Source organism: Anopheles marshallii, chromosome X, assembly GCF_943734725.1.
Source record: "Anopheles marshallii chromosome X, idAnoMarsDA_429_01, whole genome shotgun sequence".
Taxonomy (NCBI): Eukaryota; Metazoa; Arthropoda; class Insecta; order Diptera; family Culicidae; genus Anopheles; species Anopheles marshallii.
Window position 1 is genome coordinate 14,090,843 of NC_071325.1, and position 26,104 is coordinate 14,116,946.

At 40.3% G+C, this 26,104-nt stretch overlaps 1 protein-coding gene across 1 annotated transcript in view; it reads right to left on the bottom strand.

The window, feature by feature from the left end:
* Window positions 1-26,104, bottom strand: part of LOC128713426 (glutamate receptor ionotropic, kainate 2) — a 119,765-nt gene that overhangs the window by 80,916 nt on the left and 12,745 nt on the right. Inside the window, exons 2-3 of the mRNA XM_053808289.1 lie at window positions 9,907-10,062; window positions 9,726-9,820 (exon numbers count right to left, since the gene is read on the bottom strand). Of these exons, the coding sequence (XP_053664264.1) occupies window positions 9,726-9,820; window positions 9,907-10,062 (251 nt within the window). The remainder of the gene's footprint in view (window positions 1-9,725; window positions 9,821-9,906; window positions 10,063-26,104) is intronic.

Consider the following 26,104-nt stretch of genomic DNA (forward strand, 5'->3'; position numbering starts at 1 on the left):
TTTTATACACAAACTGGGTAGCAGAGCAAATGCGCTAATTAAAATGTTGATACAAGCTGTTAAGCAATTAATCCGGATCGTAGGGTTGATTTTAATACTGCATCTGGACTCTTCAATATGAGCGCTTTGATGTTGGAAGAAGGAAAAAAAACATATTTGCATCATAATTTTCATAGCAATATATTAAGCTTTAATGTATTCAATGAAATTAAATAGCTTAGTTTTACTTGTAAGTGCTTAACTGACGATCTACTAGCAAACACGCAACAGGATAGCAGCAGCGAAAGTTATCATGTAACATTATTCATTAAATTACCTTTTTTAATGAACACGCGCCATTTTTAAATGTGACTGCGTGTGTGTGTGTGTGAGTGAGTGCACACCAAATTATAAACAATCCAGCAGTAATAAACCCCATCCAAGCCTGATACGTTACAGCTGCATTTAAACACTTTCTGAATGAGTTTCTCAGTTGCCTTGCCGTCCTGGTGCTGCTGATACATTTTTTTCGTCTCTCTCGCCACTCACTGTAAAAATTGAATCACGTTGACGTCCCTGAATGCGTCCTGCATACAGGCAGGCGGTACGGTACACGGTGGTACCATTACTCGCTTTTCCGTTCATTCCCGGTGGGTCAAACGTTGAAATATGATCGTGCTTTTGGCTGACGACACGACGGGGTAAATGTGTTGCAAAACCCCTGGGTTGACCGAGAGCACACACACACACAAAAAAGGGCCACCCCGTTTCGCTAATGGGTTCAATTAGTGCGAACCGTTCGCTGGGCTAAAGTTATTTGCACTACCTCGGAGGGGGTTTTGGATTTTTTCTTTTTGTCCCACAACCCACCTACCGCTGTAGAAAAGCAAGGGAAAAATCACCAAATTGCGGTGAAAATGGATGCATTCCGGGGCTATGGTTATTGCGGGTTAAATTTTCTTCACTAGCCCGAATTATTGTAGTGCTGTTTTTTGCCTCTTTCGAATTTCTTAATGAACCACTATTTAACTTTGTTCTTCTTCAAACGGAAATGAAATTGTCAATAGGGTTGAAATTTTTAAAGCACAGCCTTTTATGACTTTATCAGCTTTAAAAGAAATAATTATGGCTGTGATTTGCATCAGCTATCATAGTTCGCCTAGAAGTCTAGAAGAGTCTATGGTAGGTTAAGTTAGAATGCTAAAATTTATTTGACAACAAACAACCCGCGAAATATCGCACTTTCAGTTGAGCGCAGATTGTGTAATGTAGAAAAAAAATGTGTGGTCTTGCCCAACAACCCTATTTAAATAACTTATTGGAGAATTTCCTTACAAAGAGGAAATGGTAATATCTATCTAACAGCTCATCTTATCTAAAATTACATTAGTCAATGCTGATATTCCATCGAATCTATTCTTTTTAATTTTGTGTAAATCTTTATTTATGTTTAAGTCTTAGGAACACAAATATTTGGGCCATTTCTTAGCATTTGTCGACCAGCTGTTCAAAACGATTTATTTAAATTTTAAATAATTTAATTAATAATAATATTTTAAAATTTAAAATGATTTAAAATTAATTTAATTTATTCACACCCTGGCTTGGCAGGTTATTATTATACCCCAATTGTAGCACATGCAATACATTACTAACAATGGGGATCGTACCTTCAGTAAGAAAGCTAAAACTGTAAGACAAATGCATGTTAAAAGAACGATTGTCATCGAAATAAGGAAAAATAAGGCGGCGCAAACTAGCTCCGGCAAACGGGACTCTATAAGCAGGGTGTAACAAAGCTGGAGGATTAGCCATCCACATCCATAGACCTGCCGACACTAACAGGATCGAGGCCTGGTAGATGGAGAGAACATGCCCAAACTCTTACCCCCGAAAAAAAACGGCTCGGTACGATTGGATCTGTCGTGTGCAGGAAGGATATCGTTAGGTGCTCACTAACGCGATAAGGACGAGCGAGAGTTTTAGTGTGGGGTTGTTAGCTTGTACTAGCAAAAAAGAACCCCTCCCTCCCTCACAAAGGCACACACTACCACAAAGCAGAACAAGACCACGTTGTATAAAAAATCGAATACAGCAGCTAACATTCCCCATTCCTAGGAAAAGAACTAAAAAAGGATATAGTTACACCAGAAACCTAAACCGAAGCCAGCTTGAGAACGTCCTCGTGCCGTAGACAGGATCAGGATCAGGTCCTATTTGCAAGGTTGACGAAAGAGGTTTAAACACTTACATGTAAGCATGTACCTACCGGTTTTAGCATGCGTGTGTGGGTGTGTGTTGGTGTGTGGAGGTGTATATGTGAAGTTTTGTTAGCTTACTTTGCGATGTTTTTATTTCCCTCCTACTGTTGTACTCCCAGCATACAGACCGAAACCAAAATAAAAAAGCAAGGAAATCTCGGACGTTGCGGCATGATGTGGAGGTCTTATGGGGGATCCATGTCGATGTGGTTAGGTGTCGAAGACAGCCGGGACGGTGTGGTCAGATTAGCACCCGAGACCCGTACAAAGAGTGTCGATTTTTCCGACCAAACCCGTATTAAGACATGTCTTGTTTAGTGGTGGAGGGTTTAAGGCTTTCTTTACACGCCCATTGGCATAAACTACCTGAAGCAGTGAGAGAAAGAAGATGGCGAGTACCTTAGAAATCGACGATGAAAACGCACCAACCACTGGTGGTAAATATCACAAATACCTTATTCCCCGGGATGCTGAGAACGGTCAAAGTTTGTCAAACAACACAAGAAACTAACCCCAAACCGATGAGCATTGATAATGTTCCCTAAAGAAAGTGCCAGAAATGAAAAGCGTCAAAATGGTGCTGGTAGAGACCGAATCCTCGCAGCGCCTTCCTAAAACCTGGTGAGTGCGATTTGTGAAGCGCAAAATGAAGTTAACTTAACTTTCCCGGTTTTTTTTAAACCGTGGAAGCGTTACGATTCAACCGAATTCAAATCACCAAGCGAAAAGTATCCCCTCTTGTGGTGTCCCATATTGTGCTATCTGTTGGTTAACCAAGGAAAGTATTGCATTGAAATCACCCAGACAGAACTTCTTACAAAAATACAATTCTTGTGAAAGCAAAGCTTCCATCGTGCTTCCCGCCGTCCATAAAGACTTGGATGCCCTTGCTTTCGCTGTTTCCAAAATAGCTGCGTGGGAAACATTCGTACGAAATGAAGAATCATCTGCGGCGGGATAAAAAAGATTAGCATTTTTAATGATGACAAACAAGGACGGTGAGGACCAAAGATTCGTCCAACACGTGCGGCAAAAAAATGACGGCAAACAACGAACGTCTGCGTGTGCGTTTAATTCATGGAGCGATTATTTCCAGTAATTTAAACTCTAGCGTTGATGTCCTCGCGTCCTCGACTATTTCTTCAGTCGGAAATAATTCCACAGAGAGATGGACTTTGCCTACTCCACTATCATCATTTTCTACAGCTGCGCATATAGGAATAATCGCAATAGACAAATAGGTTTACAATTGGACAATTTACAAAATTACATGAAACTTTTTGGTATTATTAATTAGAAGAAAGTGACTATAAGAGTATTGACAAAAGAGCCCCTTTGTTTCGCTTTTTAAACACTTTGTGTTATTTAATGTTGTGAAATTTATTTAAAAGTTTAGCCTTCCTTATTAATTTTGCTGACTGTAGACACGGATATCGAAAAGAGATAAAATACATGAGCTTTAAGCTTTTCACTACAGAGAATCATATTGATGCATAGTATGAGTGACCCAATAATGGCTATACTTTATTATGAACATGTAGATTTTATTACTATAATATTTCATTTTCGGTAATATTGGGTGACAATACATATAACAGACAATAAATAACTACAAAACTGACCATAAAAGTAACCATTAAACTATTACACCTGTTAACTTTACAGCATGTTTCAAAGCCGAATTAAGTGCGCCTTAAAACTTGTTGTTAAACCCAGTTGGATTCTTCGTGTCTTAAGACCATTTAGTCTTTTCACTACTTGTTTTAAAAGCAATTAGTGTTTGTTTACATTTTTTATAGTTCGTGAGGTGGTTATTTGCTTTAGAACAATCGGTCTTCATAAATGCCTCTATAAAACTATTTTGCTTTAAGATTGTATCAAACGCTGCGTTTTAAGGCTATTTTGGTATTATGTGGTATTATTTCAGTGTTTGTAAGTTGTGAAGTTTTAATATGGTTGTAACAATATTATTTTAAAACTAAACAATCTGCAGGTATCTGCAATGAAGATCTTTTTTGATTAACAATTTCATGGCTTGGCATGCGAAATTGATGATTTTGAAAATAAAGTTACTATTTTTAATCATGGGAAATGTAGTGCACCCATACAAAATCATTCTGGATCGATTTTAGTGCGTAGGAAAATGAAAAAATACTTTACAAAAAAAATATGCATTTATTTTCATTTTAGTTAAGGCGCTTTTCATATTTAACGATATCAAGCTACATAACATCTTTATTTGTTTATGGCATGAGTTTCTGCTCATACGCAAGCGATTTCATTGTTCCTAAACCAAAATTCAGATCAACGGTAAGGACAGCTGACTTGAATCGAAGACAAATAGTAATGAGACATACATTAAGAGTTGAATATCAGACTTAGTCGCTTTCAAGATCAGATAAGAGAGGAGAGTACTCTACTTAAGGTAAAATTTCTCCCAACAGAACGTTGACCTTAGAGAAAATGTTAAGATATGGTTTTAACAACTTTCCGCAGATAGGTCTTTTGGTCTTAACATAGATTTATTGTGGTTTTATTAGGGGCTACAAACACTGCATTTTTAAAAATAAGACTCAAGGATATGGAAATAGCAACATCTTCAAAACCATGATAAAACTTAAAATATTATTTGGCAATGTTCCCATTATGATTAACTTTGCTATCCTAACATTTCGCCATAAGTGTTCCTATTATCGACGCAGGTCTTCAAAGCAAAAGTTTGATTTGTGATATGCAGTTAACACAATAGCAATACAATACACGAAACAATCAGAAACCACACACAAACGATGCATAAATTGCATATAGCCAATATTATTAAAATTTTCAAATTTCTCTTCTTTATTACTACACTACAACCTAAAGAGATCTAGGGCTGACATTTCTGGCTTTCTTTGACTGCATTTACCCGTCGGATAGTCGGATAGTCAGCCTAGCGTAAGGGGTATTGGTCCGGATGGAATTGTGTAACAATCCTAACATATTTCAGGCACCATTATCAATACACAACCTGGCCAGCTCATGTTCCCCGAAGTTCAGTATTACCAATTATGAATATACCGAATAAGTACTCTTTTTCAATGAAGAATTGAAGTTTTCAAGTTTTAAGTGAAGAAAAATATAACAATTTAGATCCTTGTAATAGATATGTTGTGCTTCTGTCAAAATAAGATTTAAACGCTCCGTTCAGAATTGTCAGTCGTTTTGGCAATATATTTTAAAAGCGAGATATTTTCTAAACGTTAGTGTTCAGCTTATAACTGATTAATGCAAAAGTGTTAAGAAATATCATTACTAAGTAACAATAATGTGTCCTTTATTATTGATTAAACATATTTTGTTTTCGATGATATATAAAACCTATTATAGCCACAATTGGTGCTATAACCAATGTTGGGTATCTTATTGGTTTTGTTGCAAAATGAAGCCGAATCATATGTTCTCACTTCAATCGTCACAGAGTATCTTCCAATGACATTCCTAATCAAGGTAAAATTGCTTGCAAAGAGAGCCTTGCTCCTCTAAGCCTGTCGCAGCAAAGTGCAGTCGCCTATCAATCAAATATCCTGACAATTCTTTTGGATGCTTTGGATAGAACCTTTATACATTCCTTTCCTTCAAAATTCAGTATATTCGGAAGAATAAAAACAAGGGTTAAGCTTTCCTTAATTAGGAATTTAAGTGATCATAAATCAATTGCGATCTCACAGTACAACAAATCTACGTAAAAAATATGTATATAAAGGTTTGTTGCATTGATACGCTCAAAATAAATTGTATAGCTAGTTCTTGAACCGATAAATATAAGCAACTCAGTCAAGTTCATGTTGTAGTTGTAATGCCCATCATTAACATAGTTTTTATAAATACCATTAAAGTATTTTGGTTTTGTAGGTAAATACGAATGCAGCTATAGCAAATCATTACCAGATTTCAAAATTTTACAAGAAAAATGGATTTCTCACACACATCCTTTTTCTCCTTCTCTCTCACATTTTTTTTCTTGTTACATTCCTTTCAATTCCACCGTCACTTCAGCACTGGAGAAACACGAGAAGTGACGACATGCACGTCATTTTACATGTTGCAAGCATTCGTGCATCTTCATTCGCTGAATGCAACCAGTGCACTTTTTCGGCTGATCACAAGCTTCTTCATTAAAAAAACTAATCTTTACAACACTTGGTCATTGCGACCGAGCGTCGAAACTAATTAAAAAGTCTGCCTGGTAGCGTTGATTCACGCGTCCAGACTGGAAGATGAATGAACTGTGCTAGATTTCCTTCAAGTATAGGTATGTGTGTTTGTGTGTGTGTATATTGCAGTCCATGTACATTTTCCTTGAGTTAGCAAAAAAAAATGAAAAGGAAAATCTGTTCACCTTCACGTAGGCAGGTGGGAAAGCCAGTTCTCGTTGGTACATGGTACATACAACGAAAGCAAACGGTGAAGATCAAATCAAACCAGTTTGGCAAAAGTTGTTCAGTTTCACCCTTTTTGCTGGCTTTTTTTCTGTTTTTCTCGCTCTTTTTTTGGATTGGATGGAATTTGCGAAATTTTCGTAGCCGGTTTAGCTTTTCCTTTTCGGACAGTGTTGTTCGATGTCTTGAATTTTCTTTCCCATTCGGAGGGTGTTTTTTTTTCTTCTCTCTTCTTATTTCTCTGTTTGCCTTTTTTGATTGGTTAATTATTCATGCCAACCGGAAACCGACACTGGTGTCGCTGGCAAGCTGCAAAACCGTACCGGAAAGAAAACCCTCCAACCCGATAGTTGCCTCCACTTTGTGGATGTTCTGCTTACTTGACTTTTTTTGTTTGTTGTTTTAGATTTCTCATTCTTTTTTTTGTTGCTCCAAATTTCAGTGAGTAAGGCTGCTAAGGCGTATGTACAAGAGCACAAGTTTGAGAAGTGAAAGCTGCCACGCGTGCCGCGTGGTGGCAAGCTATGCAGGGGTTGATTTTTCATCCCGTTTCGCTTTCACGATCGTCGTGCTTTGTTTGTATTTGTACCCCTGTCCGGTTTCATCTAATCGTAGACCGGTTCTTTATCCTTTTTCCCGTAAATCACCGCAAACGAAAGAGAAAACGAGAAAGAAAACGTGAATAAACAGGGAATGAAACATTTCACACGGTTCCCCATTTAGGACTTCATTAATCTTGGTCGCTTTAGGTCGCTTTGTCCTTTGGTTTTGTTCAGCACTGCCGGCTGTCGGTGGGGTTCCAATCTTATCAGCTTCTTCGGTCTGCAACAACACCGGGCAAAGGGTGTTTGCAACACCAGGCAGCAACTAGTTAGCGCCCGAGCAACAAACATTCCAACACGAATGCTACGGGATGATTATTATTCCCCGATCGCATCGGCCACTGTCCGCACTCGGCGCTGTCTGAGTGTGACGAAAAATAAAAGAGAGTGGATGGAAGGGGGATAGGAGGGAGGGGGAAAGGTAGGAGTTGAAGACGGTGGGACCTAATTTCATGGTTAATTTACTGGCTCCTTACCGTCGCCATCTTGCTGTTGAATTTATCTCTTCTCTTTCGGCTGCATATCCGCTCATTAAAGGGGTTTTCGCAGTCGATTTCGTTGCTGGGCGGGGGGTGAATTTATTTTCCCCGAGACTTGTTTTTTCACCCTACTATACAACAGGGGGGAAGGTAGAATGGAAATTCTCTCAACGATGCAACGAACAACCCGAAGCCCGTCGGAATCTTTACCCGTTGAACGGATTTCCTTCCACCTTTCTATCATGCCTCCCCACTCACAACAAAGACTTGAAGCGCTTGGAGAGTTGTCGAAAGTTGCAGTTGAGAAATGGCAACACTGGGAACTAACCGGGAACTAGCTCAAACTCCGTGAGGACTAGCAATGTTGTGGACAAGAACGAAACGACAGTTGCGACAGTGCTCCGGTGCGGAAGAATTGGCTGCGGTAAGCCGATTATGATTGCCGTTGCGCTTCGACAGCTGGGGTCCAGTGTCCGTTGTCTGAAAGCATCGCTTCTAAAAACGAAGATGATTCAATTCCAACCCTCCCAAGATGGTGCTGATCGGATCCCACTGTGGGCGTACCTCGGCAAGCTCATCCTACCCGTGGGCCAAATTGGAAGTGAAATGTCGCAGCACACTGAAACGCCCGATTGAAGCTCGTTGCTAGCGACTTACAGTAGCCCAATCAGCGGCGAAGGTTGGCGTAAGAAAACAAAAAAACCCCAAAAAAAGTGGTACAACGATAAGCAGAAGATGTTTTTCCAGCCGGCGATCAAACCGAACTTCTGGATGTGAGTGATGTGAGGGTTAGAACCATACTAAACGTCAGCCGACATGATGAAGATGGCGTACCGGCAGATGGCGCTGGCAGAAGCTAATATATGCTTGCCTTTTCTCTCTAACTCACTCTCGCTCTCACTCTCTTGATCGTTCTCCGTGCTGCTCAAAACAGTCTTGCCGGGTCGTCATGAATTATTGGATGCGAGAGGCAACCTTCGCAGACCTGATGACGAGCATGCCTCTAGTGCTGGTGTGGGAAAATATTTATTGATATGCAAATGGTATCCCAATCTTACCCGTGAGCCACGTACGTCCGGTACGGTACTGGTTGGCTTCAGTGCTCGGTATACCCATAACATGCCGACATGTGACCTCGAGGCATTAGAGCGATTTGTTACCCGGGTCCGGGCACGTTTGAGCAGTGCCGTACCACACCTGCAGCATTTTATTGGCAAACGGGCTACGAAACAAAATTCCTCTCAACGCAAGCCACTAAGAAGCCACGGTAAGGTTGTAAAGCAGCAGCCGAGTGTATTGTATCATTTTGCTAAGCTACACCTGCAGTGACACCGCAGTGGCTCGGGAAGACTTGGCGCTTTATTCTAACATCAATGCCACGCAGTTATTCCGTGGGGTTTGTGAGCTTTATTTGAGCTTCGTATTGAACTTCGGGTCATCAGTTGGCTATCGTAACGAGTAATTCTAATTAAACGCAGCGTGGAAATTGAACCTTAGAATCCTTAGAAAATTCGAATGTTTTTCATACCAGCAATCAGTTTGGTTGGGAGCACTTCTTTTCGTTCATTTCATGCTAAAAGATTACAGAATTTCATTGAGTGCTGTTGAACAACGATCGTCCACAACTTAACTTCCGATTGGCGCACAAACACTCGTTCACCCAACCACATCCTGTTGATCTATCGTTGTCCGCAAGCGGGTTCGCTGTGGAGCACACTTTTCTTTCCCAATATTTACAGAGGCACCGAAAGAATATGAAAAAAAAAACAAAAACGGACGGTATTGGCCGCAGTCGAGCAAACACCGTGCAAGCAACAGGAGTTTTGAACCCTTCGCGAAGTGTGTTTACACGATACCGAACGTTGTTTACCGATCGATTGAAACCAATCGAGCAGTGTCGTGAAAAGTGGCCGTAACAACCTGTACTTCTTCTCCAACCCCGAAACGTGTATTTCGACTGCATTTCCAGTGATAATAACTTACCTCCATCGTGTCGCATATACTCTGCACATGGCTCGCTGTGTGTGATGATTGCGGTCCAAAGATGGCGGCAACACCGACACCCAACAAATGGCACACTGTAACGCGGGAAGAGACAAGAGAGTGCGATTCGCATTAGTGACGCCAGCAAAAAAAAAATCTGGTGGGCAGATGGTTAACTTACCGCGCTTCGATGCGAGAAAGCTGTCCTGCGGTGAGATCCTTTCAATTTGGGCCAGCAACTTTGAACGGGGCAGTATCGTCCGGTCGGAGTTGATCTTCTCCACTGCGTACCGGAACGCAATCTCCTGATGGTCATCGTCGGGATGGAACAGTCCACCTGCGGTAAGAAAAAAGTAATTAAAATAAAAGAATTGCTAAGACACGATACAAATGCATTGCTACACGCATTGTGCTCTTGGATTTGGTGAGTTGGACCCGTGTTAAACGGGTTTGAAAGATTTTCTGGGGCATTTGAACGTTAATTGGTAAAAGAGTTTATTCCATACGGTCTTGAAGAGGCCTTGGATGCATCACTCCAACTCAATTTGGGCCTGATACGCCTTCTCTGTCCGTGTGGACAACCTTAAAGGAGTTTGTGAGCTGGATCGTCCGGTGTCATGCTTATGACATGACCAGCTCATCGGAGCTTAGTGAGTCTATTTCGCTGTACAGCAGGTCGTACAACTTGTAGGGCTCGTCATTATAGCAGCTCCTCCATTATCCTTGCACACATACCTGGCCAAAACCCCGTCTGAGCACTAGCTGTCGAACGAGGTTAAAAGGGTTTCGTCAGCATAGGACTAAGTCCATGTCGGAGAGGCGTATGTGAGTACTGAAAATAGTACTGGAACTGGTATACTGGTTCTTTATAAATCCACTCCGTAGGTGTTTTCAGTCGAGAAATTTCTCCAGACTGTACAAATACTCAAGCACCAAGGTTAATTACCTTATCACCAGTGACTGTCCATATTACCGGAAGAGTTTCATGAAATCCATTTAATATTCCCAAGAATACGAATAAACCGACCTTCAGATATCGCATATGCAACAAAACCTCAAGCATTAAACGTCAACTGTAGCCTAGCGCTAATAATAAAGTGTAGTTTGGAACAACTCATGGTCGAATGAGAAGCATGGCCTTTGCAGAATTTGAACATAAGTCGAACGTGTTGTTTAATTTATTTGATTTCTAGTATGAAGACTTTTGCCGTATTTTCATTTGTTGTTTAATTGTTCGTTATAAACTCCTTTCTTTAACCGCTTCTTGAGAGCCGAAGAGAGATTCTTACGATAGATAGTCCATGAAAATGAGAATGTACCGAAAAAATAAATTACTGACTCGACTCGAAAATCTCCGCATGAAAAGATTACTTCATGAATAAAAACGACTGTCCATTCAGCGATAAGAAGATTGACACCCAGGAGTTTTCACATACCGTGTAGTTCTGCGTAGCTCAGTATCCCGGCTGATTAACTAGTTATTACAGGGAAAAATACTGAAAAAGCGTTACTAAGGATAATAGCACTTACGACCGAGGTCACGGCCGCATTATATCCATTGAGCACTTTTTAGGGGAAAGCTACATAAAATTCACGAGCACCATAGTCATCCTAGCCTGGCTGGTTGACTCAAAAATTCCAATTAATTTTATTACCCGAACCTAACCATCTTACCCAAACGGTGCCATCTAGCGGGGAAAGATTTCAACAAAGGCAATCCCCTGTTCAGAATGCTGAGCGGGCAGCGAACGGTTGGAAGAATTTGGTACGGCAAGTACACGGGGACAAAATGGGAGTTTTTTTTTTTCGTCTTGAGATTGGGATTTTTTTCTTTATGGTGCGTTATGTGAAGAAATTCAAGTAGCCTCGCTAACGTTTACTACCTAAACCGTTACCATAAAATCGACTTGGAACTTGGCTAAAAAACGTTTTGCAAAAGCATGTGTTTCTTGATGCAGCTTGAATGTGGCAAAGTACCCAAAGCAACCAGGGTTGAATAACGGACTGGCGGTGAACTGAGTTGCAATTGGTATTTTCATTTTTATTGCATCAGAAAATGAGATTTAAGAGGAAATGTTTGCAATTTGCTATAATCAATTGGGGTTTATCGAAATACTTGAAGTGCATATGTGTAACGCTCAAAAGTAGGCAAAAAAAGTAGATATTGTATGCATTCAGAGGGTAAAACCAAGATGACCGTTTTGCGTTTACAAACTTCCAAAAAAGTTACCTAAATAGTGTACAGTGCTTCAAAAAGAAGCATCATGTTTCGAACTCTAAGTACATTGTAACATCACCAGTAAAGTAAGTAATTACATTATCCTCACTGAAAGCACTATCAGGGGTACGAAACTTTTGCCAGTACGTGTATACCCACAGTAGTCGAGAGAAGTATTAATTTGCGTTCCATTCGTTACGTTACGCATAACTTGTCTGAAGCGTATCTGAGAGGAGTTCGAAGAGTCCCCTGCAGAAAACCACACGAAAACTTGATTTGGCCAAGGAAGAAATGTTACACAGCAGATTATCTACACAACGCATTATTCTTTGGCTAGAAAACTCCGGAATACACCTTGTCTACTATAGAAAAATGAGTTATGTCTGTTTCTTGTTGAGTTTTCTACACCTTAACGATGAAAGCAGCAGGTGTACTCCGACGGCTACCTTAACCTTTTACACCTTTGGGTATTTAGTTGCTCTGAAACTGCAAAAAAGCGCACAAATATCCGCCAACTTCAATATCGAACAACCGTACAGGGATTTTAATTCTCAACTCCTATTTCTTCTGCTTGCTCTTGCCACCTTACAAAATCCATAAGATGGTTCTACCACCGGCCACCGATGTGCACTCCACATTCCCGGGCGACAGTTTTATCAAGCTTGTATGTTTGTGTTCGTGTTTAGGTGAAAGGAAAACTCAATGTTTCTCTCGTTAGGTGATGCTGTTTTTCTGGTCAAGCAGTTCGGTTTAATTTTGTTCAGCTTTGTCCCACAACTCCACCTTTAATGGTGGTTTTCTCCTTAACAGTTCCCTTTTGGGGTTTGTCATACTATAGGTTTGGAAGCTTGAAGTTCAGTGATTGTTAAGTACCGCAGGCCCACTGCTTCTCACCATATGTGTACGTGAGCACATGAAGAGCCACGTATGTTGGTACCTTTCGGGAGAAACGAGCTCGCACTGAGGTGTCGAACCAACAAAAAAAAGGTTAAATAAAACGTAAAGAAGGACAAGCACAAAGATTTACAATAGCAACAAAATACACGCTCGATGAGGGTTCTGAAGAACTTACTCCCAGCGGAATTATCACATTGGCAAACAGCGCACAGCGCGTACTCAGAGATTGTGTCTGGAACGGCGACGTTGCATTTTTGCCTATTCTTGTACGCTTTGCAAGTCTTTTATTTATTGTGTTTTTTTTTTCGTTATTTATTTCACACAATATGCTTTCCGTTTGGCTTTGTTTCCACTGCTATACATTCAATGCCTCGTCCTCGTCGTATTTAATCACCCGCACGCTTTGATCCACACTGTGACACGCATTATTGCCAGGCGGGACCCGATATTTATCAACAAATTCTATATTATGATATATACACCCCGCTTCGAGCACTTGTTCCGCTACCACCATACATTGCTCGCACTCGTCACTCATCGCCACTACGACCGGTTGCGTTCGAGCAGAACTAAGTGAACCGAGCGACTGCACAGGGCTGTGGATCGATTGTTTTTCGATCTATTTTCTGGGTTTCACCGGTGGTATCTTGGTCCGTGACGGTTTCTTCCGTCTTTTTGTGTGATTCCTTTCCTTTGTTTCAGCATTGTGCACCCTTTTTCCTGTTCACTGCCGATCATAGAATACATAAATCAACAGCGAACGGTTTTAGCTCCACTTGTGATGCAGACATTCTATTCCCCGGATATCGAATCACAATTCGTGATTGGTGTAGGGATCGGGAAGAAAGGGGAGTAGAACGATGGGTAGTATGAGGAGCAATCGGAGAAATGAAGGTACAACCCGAGATGAAAACGATGGGCGTTGCGTGAATGCTTGCAAATGACGAGAAAATGCTACGAGTTCGTTTTTTTTTTGTTTATCTTTCGCACCCCGGGGCCGGAAATGAAGAGAATCCAATTCGTATTCGTCACCGCCAGTGGGTACGAACATAAGGAGAGGGTTTTGGAAGCAAATTCATAGCCCAGAGATGACGGGGTTCTCATCACAATGCGGTGAAAGTGAAGGTATGGAATGGGTGGTCACCGAACCCTGAAATAGAAGCGTTGGAACATCCACAACAAAGCACTAGTGCAGGGACTGTTCTTTGATGAAAGAAAAAGGGATTTCAATTTTTTGTCCTTTCATTTCATTCTACTATGAGAGCTTATACCAAAGTGGACGAGGAAATAAATTATAATAGCACAATAATGTTCTCTTTTTGAAGGTCCATCGTTTATCCGTGCTTATCGGGACTCAGCCGGATAAACGAACACAACGGATAATCAATACATATGATTTTACTGCCATAATGATGAGTTCCATATCTTAACACGACAATTACTTTAGAAGATCAAAATTATGCAAATGAAGTTTTAAATTAAGACTAACAATGTTGTTACTGCTTAAAAGCCAAACCCAAAATCAATGGATTATAGTTGTCATAGCGTTTAGATTAATATATTTGGCTTGTAATAATAAAAATAATATACCAGATTTAGGGCAACAGAATTACTGTCTTAGGTTACACGCTTCTCAAACATATTGTAAATGGGAAAAATTTAGTGATTGTGATTAATGGGACAAATGCGACAAGGTTGCGCGAAATCTATCACGGCCAAAGAACGGTAAAGATGTTCAATTGGTAGCTAAACCACGTATTACGGACAGATAGGTTATTCTGAATATTTGATGGAACTGGCAGGAAGTTTGTAATGATGAGAAGCTTCCTTATGGACAAACGATTGATTTTAACTGCCTTAACTTAACTTGACTGTTCGAAACTGGTGAAATTAGAAACGTCAAGAGTTAGGCAACAAAATAGGTGTTGTGTTCCGTTCAATGCTAAGCCACAGACGTCTATAGTCATTAACCAATAACTATGGGAGTTTGGTTTTGTAGACATTTAAAAAAATTGTAAACCCTGACAAACCAAGGACTGCATATCTTGCTTAATTTTGCCACCTTGTATGTAAGAACCGTGCAGATAAATGACAGTAAAAACTAAGGAGAAGGTGATCGTCAACGAATGAAAAAAGAAATGTTTTGTGCTTTGGTGATAAATATAAAAAGAGATTTACAGTTCGAAAGTTTTAATGTTTCCACAATACAGTCCAGACTAAACATCAGGCTTTCGACATATTAAATTATTACAAAAAAAAAAAACATAATTTAAATTTGAAACAAGAAGATTGTAAACATCGTTTCTCTTAAAATTTTGCCAAATGAGTACCATCACTTTGCAGGAAAGACATTTTTAGGTTAATTTCAAATTTGGAAATAAATTATACAAAATAAATACGAATGTTCTTCACATGGAAAATTTGATCGAAAACAATTTAAAAGAAGTCATGAACTTAAAAAAAGGATTTCATTTTCCCCAACCTATAATGATCAAAAAAATCACAGTCCACAATTTGTAAAGCAAGTATTACAAGTGAATAAACGATTTATTGTTTTAGATTCATGACTATGACTAGATTCATGCTATATGACAATGACCATCATCACATGCCAGGTGATCGTGGATTGTGAACTGACAGCACCCTTTGCTTTCACCAAGGGATGCACGAAGACTACCTTGTCTACTCTCCAACCTAGTGCTAGACAGGCGACTCCATCTGCGACTCGTAGGTGGACACTTCGCTTACCATCTTCTACAATTCATTCCAGAACTAGGCATACGCTGATGACATGGGCATTGTTGGTACCATATGTGTGGAAGGACTATGCAGAAATCCCTACAATAACGAGCTCTATGAGCTGTGCGACGAACTCACTGTCAGATTAGACTCGCCAGATTCTGGAGGTCTGGTCACGTCACGAGCATGACACCGGACGACCTTGTCAGTTCTTTACGGTCGTCCACATGGACAGAGGAGGCGTGATAGGCCCACAATAAGATGGAGTGATGTTTTTGATGGGTTCGAAAGAAAGTTAGAGAGATGTTAGACAGATTGACAGACGACGTTGCTCAACCATTAGAAATTTAGGCGGAATCCTACACCAGGCTGTCAAGAGTTTGCCAAGCGATATGAACGCCTGGTAGTTAATGAAGTAAATGCGTTGACATCAATTGAAGCATGAATTAACTGTACGCTGTTAATGTGGATATTAAAAATTGCTCATAAAAACATTACGAAAAATCCAATATTTAAAAAGCAGCTACCCGGACGAAAAATGCTATAATATATCCGATTTTTTTAAATCTATTCCATAACTTCAATAAACCCTAAATACTATTCCACTGCTTGTCCGGAGTGCATTAATTCGCTCTCGACAGCTGAATTTCAACTTGCGGTTTGACGCCCAAATGAATTCATTATTGCTGATACATGGTTCGTAAAAAAACCCGACCAAGTAGCCGGTGCGCTGTTGAGCGCTCTTCACTCGACAAATCTGCCGTACGATGGATGTCCGGAGTGCTCGTGCACGCGAAATGAAGGCACGTCGCCGACAAACACGCGTGACGAGTCCAGATGCCAAACAGTCACGGCCCCGTGATGGTCGAACGGGGTGATAATTTTCCATTATCAGATTAAAATCCATTTCCCTATCGCAATGGACGGGTTGGGAAACTGGTGATGGCAAGGGCACGGTGTTCTAGGGTATGCTTTTGAAAGCAATTACGAATGTTCTTGCCGGCACAGTGAGTACATGGTGCTGTACGTGGAGTGGTTGTTGCCTAACCAAACTCCCGGGCTGGTCCGTGCTGCTGCAGCAGCATTTCAGTTAATGAAATTGACACTACAATTAGCATATTACGAGCGCGGTCAAGCTGTGATCCTGGCCGGTAGAGTTGGTCCTGAGGTTAACATGCACGGCCGGAAAGCCACACCCATTCGGTTGGTTGGTAAATGTTTACTCCGCTCCAGCCAGGTAGTACTCAATGATCCATTGCTGATCGTTGCCATTATCGAACAAATTGGGAAGAGATTTTCGTTTACGTGAACAAATTGATAGGTGCTTTTAACCGTTTCTCGAAGGCAATTTAGAAAAATTATTTCTAAGCGACCGGATAGGGACGCCATATTGCTATCGGCTGCGTAAAATCTAGCACCTGCGAACGTCTGATCAGATAAAGAGACGCCTTAGGTTTATCGAGTGTTCTTAACCTTGGTGCTGCCCTACCACAGTTGATTTATCTTGTCTTCCTTCTTTGTTGAATTAACAAGTCAAATGTCAATTACTTTCGCTCACCTCGTCACGGAGCGTGTTATCTTAATGCCGCTCTGGTACCGGTAGGAAAGCGGTACTGGTAAACAAAGTCCCAAAATAAAAACAAAAGAAATCCCACCCAATATTACCAACCCGAATTAAAAAGAAAACATACCAACTCGACAGCAAAACTGGCGCGCAGATTTTGGGCGAGATTCTTCTCACCATCGCACAACCGTCCATCTCGTGGTGATACGGCTTTTGCACGGGGTTTCGTGTTAAATGCCGGAAAATTGCAGCAATTAACACTCTTCCTCCGAAAAAGGGAACAACCTTTTTCGGCCTCCGTGCTCAATGGGTGGTATTGCTCTCGTTGCTTTACACTTTTGTTTCTATTTTTGCGAAGAAAAAAGGATAATGTCACCAAACCGTTCGTTTGCCTTTTGTGCTATTTTTATCGCGATCGCCGCATACGGTCTCGGGACCAACGAACTGCACCGAGTGAACTTTTATTTTGCCCCGAAAAGGATGCTAGCCTCGAGCAGCACAATGCGCTAATGGAGGCATGGCGTGACTTGTGGGTGGACTACTGTGCTGGGGGATGGTTTTTACCGCAAGTAAAATAAGCCCGTGCAATGAGAGCAATGGAAGTGTGTTGATCATGGATGCTTAATGATGAAAGTAACATAAGATTCATTTTTATTTTTCCCAATTGTTCTTAAAGTATAGCTTTCAGCATTGCTAGGTCGACTCGTTAAATCAAAACCAACCGTCACTAAATCACTGTTTCTTTACAGTGCAAGAAATAAAGCAAGAAATCCAATTCCAAACGACCTGTTCCTCTTTATAAGCTGTCAGGAACACCAAACACGAAAGAAGGGCACGTCTTTATTGTTCTGACGTTCTCTGATGCACATGAAACATACTCTGCACTGAATAATGTGTTTTATGGTACATTTTAAGATGATAATTTTTTGCTGTCAATTTACACTGAAGGATTCGCCCGTTCTTCTACATTTTTAATCAATGAAAACAATAAAACATGTAGAAAATATTATATCAACTAAATGTTCAATTCATATTTTCAAATGGAGACGCATGGTGCCTTTCAAAAGGAAATGGAGGCGCATGGTTCTTGGTGGTGATACGGTAGAGAAGTTGGGCGTCTCATTCTTCTCAGTCCATAATAAAAAATAAAAACTAAGTTTAAAAACTACACCGTGACTCGGGTTAGTAAATGTGAGCATAAAAGCTATCCCCGGCACATTTCACCCAATGGCACTGTTTGTTTATTTGTTTATTTGTTTGTTTGCTTGCAATGGAGGTGAAACCCTCACTTTGTGTGTGTATGTTTTTTTGTCACACAGCACACAGCACAGCTGCTGTAGTGCCATCAGGCATCAGTGTTTGTTTCAAATTTTTGGTCGCAAAAAAAATGCAAATCACTCTCAAATGTTGTTCGCTGCTTGCTGCTGCTTGGATATTTGTTTCCCGCTCAACGTCTGATTCATCACGAGGCGAACGTATTATCAACCACGCTTCATAATGCATCTCGCAAAAGTTTGACACGTTCAAGCACTGCTTTCACGACACGGATGCACAGAAGAGCAATCGTCGGGCCGATTGCTCGCAATTATTCGCAACGGTCGTGCAAACACCGGACATAGATTAAGAGGGATGAACGACCCGAAAACGACACTTCACTGAAGCCGTTTCAACAAAACGGTTGCTTTCATGGCACTGTCCATCAACGGTTGGCGGTACTGGCAGGCACATGGCATGAATTGGGGACCACCGGTTCCACCCCGAACACGGCACCGCTCACACGTAGGGTGGCGGCCATATCTTTGTCATTGTCAATGTGACGTTTGTCTCGTCTGCATCACCTCACCAACCGACCGTACAAGCTGTCAGGTTTGTCGTTTTAATTTCGAAAAACCTCATCCCATGCTTGAGCTTTGCTGGCTGCTAGGCGGTGCGTATATATATTTATATATATACATATATACATGTGTATGTGTGTGTGTACCACATGCTCACCAGCACGTTTGCTATCTCCATCGGGTGCCGCCATCTTTTAGCGTTCTGTGTTTATGCTTTTTTTACAGCTTTTGCTGTATTTTGACCATCCATCAGACGAACCTCATCCTCATCAGCCATTCACGAGCATAGCAGTGGTTGAGGTATCGCTTGACAGAAGCTGAATCGGGCAGACGTCAACTATGGTGCGATTTCAAATATGTCCCACCCCGGGAAAGCTTTACCGTCTACCCCTGCATGCGATGATTACACTTTTAACCCGAACGAGTACAATCTGGCATTGGTGCTTCTGTTGCGCTCCTGCTACCCATCCCACCAATCATGTTGTTTTATTGTTGAATATATAATGCCCCCGATAAGACAATACAGGTTAGTCGTGAAAATTGCATTCATTGCTAAACTCACGGTGTTGTGCATGATAGTTATGGGGTAAACTTTACTTAGCTCAAGCGCATATTCATGGACAAAATTTGATAAAGTCAAGAGGAAGTCAGAACAGCTATTGCGGAAATAGCCTCTGTTCGAAGATTTGTTTTCCAGTTTGTTGATTTGTTTGATTTGTTTGTTGCAGTTTACACCTTAAAAAGAAGAATTTTATATCGTGAGGCACAAAGATATCCTTCAGATAAAACAGATCTAGCACCAAAACCCCTTTTAGGAAAAGGCAGACTAATTCCGAAGTTCTGTGCCATGATCCATGATCTGATTCCCATGATCAAACGATGTCGATCGAGAGCAAAGTGACCTGATCGTTCTACCGAGAGATTGGAGCCTTGCTTTAAAGAAGTGTCTGGAAAGGATAGACTACTTTCAGACTTTCAGTCTCGGTTGAATTTGCTGATGTGAGACTTCGTAAAAGTGAAATTCCAGCGCGATCTTGGTTACTTATCTTTAAATGTTTGTTGTTTGTACAAATGTACATTGTACATTTTGAACGTCTCGGATCACTTTCCTCTCACTTATCTTCAAATATTGTTCCAATGACCGTTGCAAGAGTCTTCTTGGTCCCCGACTTAAAAATCGAAGATCGGACCTCGGTGACATGGGGATTACTAAACAATGAGCCTTGTCAAAAATTCATGAGACTTATTAAATTCACAAATGTTGCCTAGTGCTCATAGCCACGCTCCCCAAATCATAACGGCTATATGTATAAAAGTCAATGAGTTCGAACTTCGTGTTCTTCGTTCCCCAACGATCTTAAATTAATTTCTTTTAGCTTCTTTCGTTCTGAATGTTTTTCGCATCAATGTATCCTTCATTCGTTTCGTTAAATGGTCTTACTCTCAACCTTAACCCTCAACCCTCTTAGGTAGATTTCATAAAATTTCGTTCTATCGTTACCCTCGTTGTACATCTTTTGGATATGACGTTAATAACTCCTCTCTGGATTTTGTCTCGTCAGTCCAAGCATTGGATATAAGTCTTACCTATAAGCTTTGCTTTACTCTGTGCTTCAATGATAAACAAGGCCTACTGCACCTTAGCTCTCCTTCGCCAGATGGTTTATACATTGCGACCGTCAAAACTCGTTTGAGTAACAAATGATCACAAATCACAAACGAAAGTTCTTTCACAATAGTTTAAAACCAAAAGAAACCTTATTAGGCTTTTATGATAGCACACGGCTTCATACAGCAGAAGCAGTAGTTGATTATTTATGGTAAAGTGATCTCATTATATCATCGGGAATTTGGAGTTTTAGATGAGAGTTTGAAGAATTTTGTGGTAAAGATAGGAATAAATTACACAGTTGCAGTTGCTGGTAAAGCTCGAAAACGCAAAATTCATGTATGACGCGGTCTACTTGACATTTAGACGTAAACTTCCGCGCCATGTCCCTGAAGAAGATTCTTCAAGGTTTAGCGAACAGCGTGGAGTTCATCCAGCTTTATTCAGGACTTGCAGTGATGTAACAAATGGTTTTCCAGAAATTGCAGCTTACAAAAAAATGAATTATACGAAGAAAGAGTGTACAAACAAAAAACCATTTGTTATAGTTAACGCTTCAGGAATACACCTACTTAAGCCTTGACATTAATAACCTTTCAATTTCCTTTTAATTTACTACCATCATCAGAAGTTATTCCACTTATTATTAATGCATCTGTTAATCGCAATCACAACACTACACCCCACTTCTACACCATTATCGAATATGGTGAAAGCTTTGTTCTACCTTGCAGTTAAAAAACTCATCAATATCATTAGGACTGTGACTGTGCCACACCGTCTATTTCGCATCGCATCATCTACAATTATTCAAAAGCACCCAAGACATTCGCCCCCTCCACCACCAATGCCACAAAGCTACACGTTCTTCCATCATCTCGCACCAGCAAGTGATCACGGTGATTGTCATGCCGGGAACGAAAGCATCATGGGTCGCTATCCCCAGCCAGCAATATGACGTTTTACCGTCCAGGCGGGGGCTCACCTTTGCCACAGCTTTGGGAGCATGATTGATAGCTGTTGGAATGGCCAACGCCACCACTAGTACCGTGTGTATGACTTTGCCGGCCAGCGTTTCGGTACATCGTGAAGCAATTTTGCAAAATATCCCACGGCGCCTCGGCCCCATGTCAGACTGCACGTGCACTCACGCGCACGGTGCCGGATGCCTCCAATGAAACCGTCTTCAGATGAAGAAAAATGGTTCTGCATCCCCAAAAACCGAAAACCAAACCCCATGTGCGTAAAAACCCTAGAAGCAGAAAAAAAATCGTAACGATACTACCGCAAACATCCTGACCGCCGGCTTGGGAAACGGTCAATAAATTATGACAATGTTTATGATGTAACAGTGTTTTTGTTTCCATCGGTTTTGTTTTTTTAAATTATTTTTATTGCCTGCTCGATGAGCACACCTAAGGGATTGCGCAGGAATAGCACAAGCATTTCGATCAGAGATTCGAACAGGCAGGTGGAAACAGAACAGAAATGATTTCTTCGAAACATCTACATCCCACAAATTACCGTAGCTAATCATTTCCCTCACTTTATTTCATTTCTGCTCATCTTTCGCCTCGTTTCACATCGATCAAACGGAAAAGTCACTTGACAGTCAGTGGTGCAACGTGCCACCCTTCCATGGTGCCATCCCAAGCAGTTCCGATTCCTCCGGATCCGGGAATGGCAAAGGTGGTAAGTATGAGTGCAGACCGGTAGCCTAAAACAGCACACCTACACCACACTCAAAACGTCATAACCAGACCCTGTTACGCCATCGAATACCGAGCAAAACCCTTTCTGTCAGCACCAGATGCTCGTACAACGGAACGCATTTAGGGAAAAGGCAAAAAAAAAGGCGAACACTTTGAATGGTTCCGGCTCGGAGGGAATGAACTACTCTGGGCAGAAAAAAAGGGTGAAGAATGAAACTATTGAGTGGCAAGAATGGAGTGGCAGATAAAGTATTAGGGTATTATTGAACAGCATCCGTTTCGTTTCGGGATTGACTTTGAGCGATCGTATATTACACTTTAGATTTTACTGTTACGAACTATTAAACATACGAATGTTAACATATTCTATTAGTAAAAAAAGTTATCGCAAAATAATTTCTTTCTTCACAATGTAGAAGAAGTGCTAATCAAAATTTTTATTTAAACTATATCTTGTAAAAATATTGCCCAGCCCAAACAATCCTCTAAGCAACGTATACGTTCCTACGCCAAAATCCAAAAGCAATTTTCGACACGCTCTCCGTTCGCTGCAAAATCCTTTCAACGATATTAAACTGCACACACATCATCACCACGACGACGACGGTATCATCAACGTTGCGGGCATTCTAGCTCAATCACATTTATGTTCTTTACGTAACGAAAGTAACGAAAAACTTTCAATACGCCCGTTAGGAAACAAAACCCCAGATTGACACGGCGTACGTGGGTTCGGTAATGCCAGACGAATGGGAAAGGTGACATCAAACGGCGCACACTATCACTTTCATCTTTCGTGTGCGGGACCCGTTGCGTCCTGCAGTACGTTTCTGTCGATGAATGTTTTATTTTTACTGGGTTTTAGTTTATAAGAAAACATAAACTTTTTTTGCTCGGGAGGGAAAGAATAAGACAAATACCAAAAATCTACCTTTGGCGACTTCTAACGTCGGGTTTCGTTGCTCCCAAAGGTAACCTTAACTTTCCGGTCTTGACACCAATAAAATCTATGCATGTGCGAAAATCAAAAGAACAAAATGGTTAAACACCTTGTTCTCTTGAAACTCACTTGAGGAAATGGAAATGGATGGAATGGAAATAAATTACAATACAAATTTCAATAAAGTTGTTTGAATAACCCCTGAGGGATGTTACAGTATGTAGCAAAATTTTAAGATAGCTATATTTTACTAAGCATTAAGAATAATCAAAAAAATTTGATAAAAAGGAAGAAAAGAACAGGTAGAGCTTATAAATGCCTGTAGCTTTAAGGGCCATTGTACATGATATGACTTTTCAATATTTATTTGGTAATTTGTACACAATTATACCGTAGTACCCGTTTGTTTCTATAAATTTCTTGTATAGAAACGTCTAATGTCCCATGTCTTAAACATCTCATTGTATTTAAACTGTTTGGGCTTCGATGAAAACAATTCGCTGACCCATTTTTGGACATCTTCACATTCGGAGAAGCGCTGCTCTGAAAATGCATGGCCCATAGAAGCAAATAGGCGATAATCTGAAGGGGCCAGGCATTTTTCGTTTAGGATTTTAAAAATAAAACCATTTCTCATCACCAGTGACCTATGAATGCAAAAATGGCTTCTTTTAGAACCGTTGAAGAAGCATGTTACAAACAACTTTGCAATGCTCCATCTCCCAGTAGGTCATATCAGGGGGATCCCATTTTCCAAGCTTCTGGTTCTTGTCCATGAAATTTAAACGTTGGCAAATCGCAACTCCATTAAAATCAACTATTTTAGCTGATATACTGACTTCAAACTCGACCGGTGCTTGTATACCGATAATGATGTCGCACGTTCTAGTTGTCGATCATTGATCAAAGTTCCGAGAATGAGCGTCCGAGCACTAATTGATCTTGAATGATGAACTGATGCATGATGAAAACTGAAGTTCTTTTAGATGGTTGATGGTTGGTTGATGGGTTTACCAGTAGATTATAAAATTGAAGCTGCATGTGCAGAGGATTCAGAGACTGATTGCTTCTTTTCAAAAACAGCATTTTATGAGTCTACGATACTTGTTATGTGACATGGGATGAACACAGTATCCACAACTACACACCTGAATCTAAAACCACAATCAGAAGTCATAGTTTATCAATGGGTGGGTATCAGCAGATATCGAGAATACTGACCTTTAAACATAACATCATAACATAAAAATCCCTTAATAAGTTAATTTTGCACACATAAACTATGAAGCGGGAATCATCTAAATTTATAAGATATGTCATCTTATTGTATGTGTCAATTCCAACTAATTTAAGCTGTGCGGCATGGCCTTTCTTTGCGAAAAAAAAGTATTCAAACGGGTTTTGCGATCAACCGCATTACGCCTAGTGGGGACAGCTAATGGAGGACGGAAGCTTAGAGAGCAAAGAGGAGCATACAAATTAATAGAAGAAAGGAGCCCTGAAGCATCTAGGCGATCGTGAAGCAGTTAAGCTATGAAGGTGGAATGAGCGAAGAAATTGGAAGGAGTTTAGCGGAGTGACCAAACTTTACAACTGACATCTAGACTCATGCGGAGGAACATACGGTGCTACCGAGCACCGCGTTGTTAAGATGCAAGAAAGTAAGGCCTGAACTAAATCTAACACCTCCTTAACGCGTTAAGGACATCTTTCGTCAACTTTCTGGGCAAGAATATTTAATTACCAATTGTACTATGTTTTAACCTGAACTACCATCCTGTCACTATGTTCGAAATATGTTGGTCACTATGTTCGAAATATGTGGTACCGAACCAACAAAGTCAAATCCTATAGATATAAACCCACCAAATAAACCGAAATTTCACTCAGTTGCAAAATTCGAGCAATTTGAGCAAAATTCGAGGAAAAAAAACAAAAACTATGAGAACAGTGGATATACAATATTTAATTAGTAAACTAAAAACTGAATTTAAAAGTCCTAACTTATCTATAGGGATTCATTTTCTAAAAATTTCAAGACAAAGCTATGAACGGCAACATTTTATGGAAAGAACAGCAAAATCTTCTAATTTCGTGGGCTTTAATCCACTCATTTAATAGAAACCTACAGGTAAAACAAAACACAAACCTAAAATTACATTATACAAGATGCCTTACTGTTGACGATGTTTACATTTTTGACACAATTTTAAATTGTTTATTTACATTAAAAAATCATTTTTTTTAGAATTCCGCTCAATTATGAAATATGGAACGATTTTCGACCTGGAAAAAAATTTTTCATCAAAATAAATCCAAAATAAAGTGAAACTTCAATTTCTGTTAAATAAAACCTTATAGAACATGGTTTCACACCTCAAAAAAAAAAACGCTAACAACCATAAAGTTATGTCAATCACTGTAATAAGCATAACGTTTACACGTTTTTTTCGTATTATGAAAAACCTAATGGAATAAACATTGAAAGCAAAGAAAAACAAAACACAAGAACAAGGCAAAGAAACATGGTAAAGCATATTTAAAGTAACACATTAACAACACAACATCCAGAGAGGCTCGGTCTCCCGTCTCGGCACCAGCAGAACAAAGCAAACAATATAACTGCAAATTGAAAACAGCGGACATAGAGCAGCAAACAAGTGGAATTACCTTTTTTTTGTTTTCTTCTTTGCCTTTCTCGAAGCTTAAAAGCAGTACAAGGGAGCAAAAAATAGCTACATCGAAAATTAGCTCTCAGAAAAAAATCGGATTAATTCCGATACACTTGGGACTTAACGAAAATTCCACAAAAGCGTCGCTTGGCTGCAGGGAAAAGCTATTTTTTTTTTCGTTACGGTTGCCTTG